General features: G+C 29.1%; 1 protein-coding gene across 1 annotated transcript; it reads right to left on the bottom strand.

Moving 5' to 3' along the window:
- Window positions 1–6,624: 6,624 nt before the first annotated feature.
- LOC125832372 (uncharacterized protein At3g17950) lies at window positions 6,625–7,712 on the bottom strand. The gene is made up of 2 exons (XM_049511515.1): window positions 7,395–7,712; window positions 6,625–7,314 (listed from the first exon to the last, which is right to left on the bottom strand). The coding sequence occupies exons 1-2, from the start codon at window positions 7,617–7,619 to the stop codon at window positions 6,784–6,786; spliced, it is 756 nt and encodes a 251-aa protein (XP_049367472.1). The 5' UTR covers window positions 7,620–7,712; the 3' UTR covers window positions 6,625–6,783.
- Window positions 7,713–8,597: the final 885 nt, after the last annotated feature.

Raw genomic sequence — 8,597 nt, forward strand, 5'->3', positions numbered from 1 at the left:
ATATATAAACAATGTAATTTTTTACCAAAAAAAAGTTCGGACAACTCTTTCAATTCTATCCGACTCTAATCTTATATATAGTCAACTTGGAATACGTTTCTTGTTTGATAAGGATTTATTTTTATAATATTAAAAGAAAAAGAATATACGAAGCAAGTATCCTTACACGTCAATATTTTTTCAAATTGTTCATTTTTTAAGCACTTCAAAATTAAGTAAACAATACTTCCGTCGTCTTCACATACTTTTTAATTAAGAAATAATTAATAAAATAATAACTTAATTATATCATTTTTTAATATAATAAATTAATTTTTTTTTAAATATATTGAAATATAACTATAATTAATAATAAAATAATTAAAATTAAGAAATACCATGTCTTAATTATTCAAACTAGACGAGCAAAAAAACAAATCATAAATAATTTACTCCCTTTGTCTCAATTTATGTGGCACTTTTCATTTTTTGAGAGTCAAACAGTTTAAGTTTGACTGGAAATTTGTGCATGGAATTTTCAATTTTTTTGAAACGAAATTTATTTATTTGTAAACTATATAAAAAGCACTATAAGTCACAATAATTGATAATTTATATTAGAAAAGTGTTTTTTTACCCTTCCTCTAAGGAGCTATCACCTTTTTGATCTCTTGCTAATTCAAACTGGATAAATTCATAAGTACCCCTAGCCTATGCCCAAAATCCCTGAAACACACCTAACCTTTACTAAGGTCCTATTACTCCCCCCCCCCCTCCCCCTCCCCCCGAACTTATTTTTTAGTTAATTTTTTTACCACTTTTCAACCTACGTGGGCTGAGTCCGTGACTTCACCTATATTAGGTGCGTGGGTGCAGTTTTTAGACAGCACTGACCAATAAAAATTGGCCATGTGTTAAAAGAAACTTGAAAAAAATAAATATTAACTCAATTGTCCTCTTCTTTATTATTGTTCTTCATGTTTGGAAAAAAAAAACCTCCATTATCATAAGTTAAATTGCTCCTTTCTTCGAAAAGCTAACAAAATAAAATCAAGAAAAAACTAACCTTTGAACTCAACCACGATTCTTGATGACTTAGAAGTAGGGGTAGGGGTGTTCACGGTTTGGATAAAAACCGATCCAAACCGAAAAACCAAACCAAACCGATAAAATAAAACCAATTTTATTTGGGTTTGGTTTTAGATTTTTGAAAACCGATAGTATTTGGTTTGGTTATGGTTTTATTCGAAAAAACCCGAAGAAATAACCGAACCGAACCGATGAATTATATACATATATTTTATTAATATGCATAGTTAATATATTATTTTTATAAACAATTTTAAAGATCTTATACATATTTTCATTAAAATTTCTTTATAATTTACTTATTGAAAGTAAAAATGCCCAAGATGAAACATTTATCTTATTGATTTCATGTATATGAGTGTCTATGTCAATTCTTTGTGGGACTGAAAATGTTATTGTCTCTTCCTTCTAGGCCAATATAGTGAATTTTAAAGCTTTATTGATAGTAAATTTAGTGATTGAAAGTTGAGTAATTTAAATCATTCTAACTATTTTTCGTTTTGAATGGATTGTTGTCACTTTTTTCACATTTTAAAAGAATTGTTTCTTTTATTTTTGTGTATGGTTAATAACCGAATAACCGAACCAAACCAAACCGAAACCGATAATCACCAAACCGATAAATGTATATTATATTTGGTTTGATTTGGTTTTGATAATTTTAAAACCGATTAAGTTGGTTTGGTTTTGGTTTTGACCAATAACAGATCCAAACCAACCCGTGAACAACCCCTAAGTAGGGGTGTACATAGGTCGGTTTGGTTTTTCATTAAAAAAAACCTAAACCAATTATGTCGGTTTATTAAATCTAAATACCAAATCAAACCATGCAAAGTCGATTTTTTGGTTTCAGTTTTAGTCGGTTCTTTCGGGTTTTTTTCGGTTTTTTACAACTTAACGGTGTTTGAAAAAGAGATCAAATATATTTTCACCTACCTGTGTGATAAGTTAAACTTAAGAAATGTTAAATGAATAGAAATTTTCGTAAAGACGGTAAAATTCACATGGGTACAAAATATTATTTTTTTGAAATATCAACGTTCATTATGTTAAATTAATAAGATTAAGGATACAGTCAAACTGAATACAAAACGAAATATTTACAAAGTAAATTGTTAACTTCAAATTTGAAAACTATAACAATATAATTGTAACTTCGGATCTTAATACAAAATAAAATATTTACAAATTTTGCAAGCCCAAATTTGAAATAAAATATATAAACATTGAAAACTATAAACTAGCTAAAATATATTAACAAAGTAGATTATAAGTAATATTTTTTATCTATAAATAAAATAAAATTATATATATAATATTTACAAAATTTTACAAGCCCAAATTTGAAATAAAATATATAAACATTGAAAGCTATAAACTAACTAAAAATATATTAACAAAGTAGATTATAAGTAATATTTTTTTATCTATAAATAAAATAAAATTATATATATAATATTTACAAAATTTTACAAGCCCAAATTTAAAATAAAATATATAAACATTGAAAACTATAAACTAACTCAAAATATATTAACAAAGTAGATTATAAATAATTTTTTTTATCTATAAATAAAATAAAATTATATATATAATATTTACAAAATTTTACAAGCCCAAATTTGAAATAAAATATATAAACATTGAAATCTATAAACTAACTAAAAATATATTAACAAAGTAGATTATAAAAATATTTTTATCTAAAACATAAAGTGATAGCTTTTTGAAATTTTGAGAAGTGTAAATGCTACTTTTGAACTTATAATTTACTTTTTAGAAAGTTGAAAAAATGGGGCCCAGCGCGTGTTGAACAAAGCTTTCAACCTATCTGATTTATATTGCCACGGAAGCCGAAAAGTGGTGAAAAATTAATTAAAAAATAAGTTCGAGGGGTAATAGGACCTTAGTAATGGTTAAGTGTGTCTCAGGGATTTTGGGCGTAGGCTGAGGATACTTATGCATTTTCCCAATTCAAACTAACAACTTTAATACTGAAAGTAAGATACTTAAGTGACGGATGCTTATCATCTATTCAGGTATAACTATGACATTGAATAAAAAATGAAATTACTTCTTCTTTTATTAGTCTTCAAATTTTTGTTTTACATATTTTTTTAACTATATAAACCCCACTTATCATAACATGTGATTAAAGAAAAAGAATGTGATTGGTTTTTTAGTACTGCTACTTCAAAAAATAAAAAATAAAAATTAGTACTGCTACTTCTTAATACGGCATTGACCTCGATTACATCGAATCTTGAAAAATGAAATGCCCTATTTATAAAATCAATAAAAATTACCTGACATTATTCATTAATGACTAGTCCGAGGAAGGCAGAAAACAACAGGTTTCACATGAATATTGGAGCTGATCATGTGAAATGGCATCAATTACATATACATGAAATAACATGACATGATACACGCAGTGACGGACACAATAAGCTAGTAGGACTTGAACACATGACCTCATGGAGTATTTGCAAGCCTCTAACCAATAGACTAAACCTTCAACTTGTTTCAAGAAATGTCAATTTATGTATTTATATTTATTAAACTAAAATTTAATCACTATATACAATATAATTTTCCGACGAAGGGGTATCGCTCGACACCCCTTGGACCAAGGTAGGTCCGCCACTGGATACACGTATAGCTTATTGAGAATATAAACGTATAGCTTATCGAAAATATAACTCTAAATAAGAGAGTATAAAGATTGAAAATTAAGATAGAATATTAGGACCCATTTGGTCTTAAGAATATTTGGGAAAAACTTAAAAAGTGGTGTTTGATTATATAACTTGATAAAATATATTTGTTAAGTATCCCAAGTTTCCAAATACTAGAAAAAAGGTCAAGTTCTACTATTTCGAAATTTTAAAAATCACCCCAAATTTTATATTTTATAAAAAAATATCCATTATTTATTAATTTCAACTAATATTTGTTACTACCGCATCCGAAAAAGTTTGAGTTCTAATTTGAGTGATAAAATTGAGAAAAAGGAACAATTTGTGTTTGGTGAGTTATTATTGTTGATTGTTGTCAATTATATTATAAGGTTATTTTTTTAACGTAACATATTCATTATGATAATATAAATTTATGGATATTTTAAATAATTTTTAGAACTTATGGGTATAAATCATATTTATTTTAGTCAAATATTTTTGGAAAAATTTGGGGCCAAACACATGGTGAAATAAACCCAATACAAATCACTATAATATTTGAAATACGAGTTGTTTAACATTTACTAATTGAAAAGACAAATATATCAAATATATCACCACATGACGTTTGTGATCTTTATTGAATGTATTATTTATTGATATATATGTGGTTTTATAATAATTTGTATTTTGAACAATTTATAAAATTGCATACATATTAAAAACTACAACTTGCAATTTTATGTGCAAATGTAGATGTTTTATTTGATTCTACTATTCTTTACCATCTTTTCGATTTTAAAAGTAGATTGTCTATCTTTTTAAAATTGAAAATTGACGTTTTTCGATAGATCAATTTATTAAGATAAAAAAATTATTTACCTTCAAATAATTCAAGTGAGGAAAAATAGCAATCATGACAACAAATTTTTTCTTCTCTTAGCTAGTTAAAAGGCCATAAAAAATAATATTGTCTGACAATTATTTACCTTGACCCAATTACCTGAAATAGAAAATCTCATAATAATTCAAGGATATAATTGGAAATAAGTTTTTTTTTTTTGTAGAGTTTTGATTCAAACATAAGATTATGTAGAAAACAATGAACCAAACACTTGATAAAAAATAAACTTTGCTCTACTCATCACTGCATTATTAATCTTTATATCAAACAACTCATAACATCTCTATTTTCATAAGATATAAATAAGATTACAAACACATCAGCCTCCTCATACCTCACGCGAAACGGCATCAATTTGAAAAATTGGATGAAGTTTGTGTGGGTTGAGTACTAAGCCCATGAGAACAAATAGTCCAAGTCCATAATGAAGATCCCAAGCCCCACAACAAGACTTATCTTGGGCCAGTAACTGTTCCACGAACAATACATGTGACTCGTGTCTCGGTCAAAGTTTTCAGCATATTGAAACAGAAACAGAAACGAGGTACCTAAAATCCATTCTCCTCTTTTGTCTTCACATTTACCCATTTTTTGTAATTTTCCCAGAACAATATCTTGATGTGATCTGATGGAAATATTAGAGTAAAGATAATTTTAGACCCAAATATTGGGGTAAGCCAAAAGACATTTGAGAGAATCTTATTATTTGAGGCATCCAATGCGCAACCGAAAATAATTGTTGTACTATCTTTTTTACTCAACTAACTGTAATTTTGTCTTTGAGGTAAAGTTTCATATGCGGGTTTTATCAGTTTTATTTTTTAAAAGAAAATTATAGTATTAGCATAAATGTTTAAATGGAAAGGAAAATATAATTATCTTTTATATTTGGTTTATTTTTCCTTTAAAAAAAGAGTTTGGTGACCTATAAATGGATGATTTTTTTTTCTCATAGCATCACACAAGAGCATCCACTATGTAGTCATTAAATAATTTTGTTTGTGGGAGATTTTCTCTCGATAGTTTTAATATGAGTTTTTCATATTTAGGCCAATTGGCCAAACCATATAATAATATTACATTTTTAGAATAGTTTTTGTTATCTGATTTGACGCCTCTATAATTTGCAATTGTAAACTTTCGCATGACGTCCTAATTAACTCCGCCTCAATTTGTCTATTAAAGTATAATGGTTACGCGGGAATAGATTTTGGTCAGATTTTAGCATACAGCTTAAAAAAATCAACTTTTTGAAAGCTTTTGCAGCAACACAATTTGCTTGCTGTTTGAGACATTGTTGTTTATTATGCGTGTGACTTATAACCACTAAAGGGCATTTCTTCAATTATAAAATAGCATACAATTGAAACAAGATAAAATTACTCCAACGTTAAATGAACAATATACCATGTGAAAAAAGTTACAAATGAGATTTTGGACAAACTACACAAATTCTATTAGTTTAGAGCCTAATTACGTATATTTTCTTGAGTTTTCAAAATTATTATTCGTGCTAGATTTCGGTTCCTCATATATATATCTCGGATACATGAGTGTAATTTGTTCTAGATATATTATATTCAAGTAGATTCACATGTATCTAAGATACACCAACTTCCTATCCTATTATATTGTGTAATTTACATGTATTTGAATACAACGTCTCTCTTGCACACATCTCTATCTATATTTAAGAGAATATGTGACAACAAAGATTCATGCATCTAAGTATAACTAACTTTGTAATCTATGAAATTATTAATTAGTGATATAATATGTCTCATTTTAAATTACAGCGAGAATTAATAAAATATGAATAGAATGCAAGTCGTAATTTATCATATTTTTTCTTTTTCTTTCCTTAGCCCACTTACGGAGTTTCTCACATCCTGACAATTACTAGGGTCAGAAACTTGCCTTTACTTAATAGAATAAATAAATAAATCCAAATAAATATCATGACGATAAAGATAATGAGAATAAACAGAGAGTGACTAATAAAGGATGATTTACTGTATGGTTTTTCTTATTCTTTGCGTTCAGGCATCTTCTTAATCACTATATTTAATGACAAAGTTTACACTAATTGATGACGAATCAAACATTTAATTATAAGTCCCATCTTAATGCTTATCCAACACAGCCAGCACCACGGCTGCAGATTCCCGAAAGCGACGCCACCGAGAATCTACACAACCCTAAAGCTCCCGCCGACGATGACTCTTCCTCAACTTCCACCGGCGGCAGAACTCTCCCGTCGGCGAATAACGTCCTTCCGTTTGTTGGCTGAGCATCGATAACAACACCTTCAAGTTCCGCCGCTGCAGCGGCTGCACCGCCGTCAAATGCTCCGTCTCCCAACCTCCGTTCGACTTCTAAATACTCTCCTAGTGACGCAGGTTTGGAATCACACTCATCTCTACAAAGCCTCCACCACCTCCGCCTTCGGCAATGCCGTCGTTCCTCCTCTTCCACCGCCGCTACTCTACTCTTCTTCGATTTCCTGTTCTTCCGAGAAGTACTTCCCGCGCCGTCGGAGATCTCAACGATCGACTGACGGTTTTGAGTCATCGACGGAGCTCTGAACGTGATCGCCTGGAATGTAACTCCCATGAGTGTCCCTAATGTTATACTCCGATCATGGAAAAATGAACCTGTAGACTGTTCGCAGAGTAAAACGTAAATCTCAAAATTATTATACAATTTGAAAAAATCAAAAGCGATTGAGCCATGACGATTACCTCAGTGTCGAGATCAGACGAAGAAACAGATGAAATTGTAGGAGAAGAAGGTGGAGGTACCAAATCAGTCGCCGGATCCAACATTGCTACCAAAATTAGGGCTTCAATTTTTCTCTTTATCAGTAAGAAATATTTTTTAGGATAAGCAAAAAGGGGTAAGATTACAGTACGATATGAGGCTACTGGAAGTATTATTGTTAGGCTTAGAATATGATTCTTGTGCATCAGTAATGGTCCTGCAGGGTGGGGGTAGGGGGGTTAAATTAGGGGCACACTATACAATCATACCTTTTCTTGGTGGAAGAGTGGAACAAAAAGTCCATCTTCCGACTTCCTCTATGTAGAAATCATTTCACTCTTTTAACTTTTTCGTTCGGACTAGTCGTTCCGTTTTTAAAAAAATGACCTTCTTTTCTTTTTAGTTTATTTAAAAAAGAATGATTTTCTTTTTTTTTTAGTTTGTTTAAAAAAATGATCTTTTTTTTAATAACATTTTACTTTCAGTTTTTCACGTGGTATGTTTAAAATCACAAGATTAAAGGACAATTTTGTACATTTGACATAACTTTAATTTAGGACCATAAAATTCAAAAGTTTTCTTTATTTTTTAAACTTCGTGTCAAGTCAAACTAGATCACTCTTTTAAAAACGAATGAAGTAGGTATTAGTAATAAGTACATTATTAGCTACTCTTTTTCTATCTAGCACAAGATTATAAACTAACTCCCTCATATATCTTGCATTGCATTAGTTATGCTGCTATTTAAATTACAAATCAATTATCGTATAATTTTATATATAAATAACTTATCTTTTAACTAATCATCAAACACCATATAATTTATAAAAAGAAAATTAACAGGAGTACATTTCCTTTACTAACTACCAAACGACTCCTTTAGCTCTTTTTTTCTGGCACATTGCTTCTTGATAATTTTTCATAAGCTTTTTTTTTTTAATCGATTTTATCGAAAATAATCTTTTTACTTTTCAACACATAAGTTATAAGGTCTGTGTGCACATTATTGTCCTTCAACTTCACTTATAAAACTATACTGAATATGTTATTGTGTTAATGCTTCATAAGTTAGCTATATGCTTCGTTTGAAAGGAGAATAAATACGATTTTGTCAAAGCTTTATCTTAAATAGCCAATCTTCTAATGTTTGTGATCTTTTATCATTAAAAAATTTAGCACATTGA

Source organism: Solanum verrucosum, unplaced genomic scaffold, assembly GCF_900185275.1.
Source record: "Solanum verrucosum unplaced genomic scaffold, falcon-dt-bn FXZP01000009.1, whole genome shotgun sequence".
NCBI classification, from domain to species: Eukaryota; Viridiplantae; Streptophyta; class Magnoliopsida; order Solanales; family Solanaceae; genus Solanum; species Solanum verrucosum.

Coding starts and splice junctions, on each gene's coding strand:
- LOC125832372 (XM_049511515.1), bottom strand. CDS start 7,619: ATGCACAAGAATCATATTCTAAGCCTAACAATAATACTTCCAGTAGCC. Junction 7,315..7,394: donor CGTCTGATCTCGACACTGAG/GTAATCGTCATG, acceptor CTCTGCGAACAG/TCTACAGGTTCATTTTTCCA.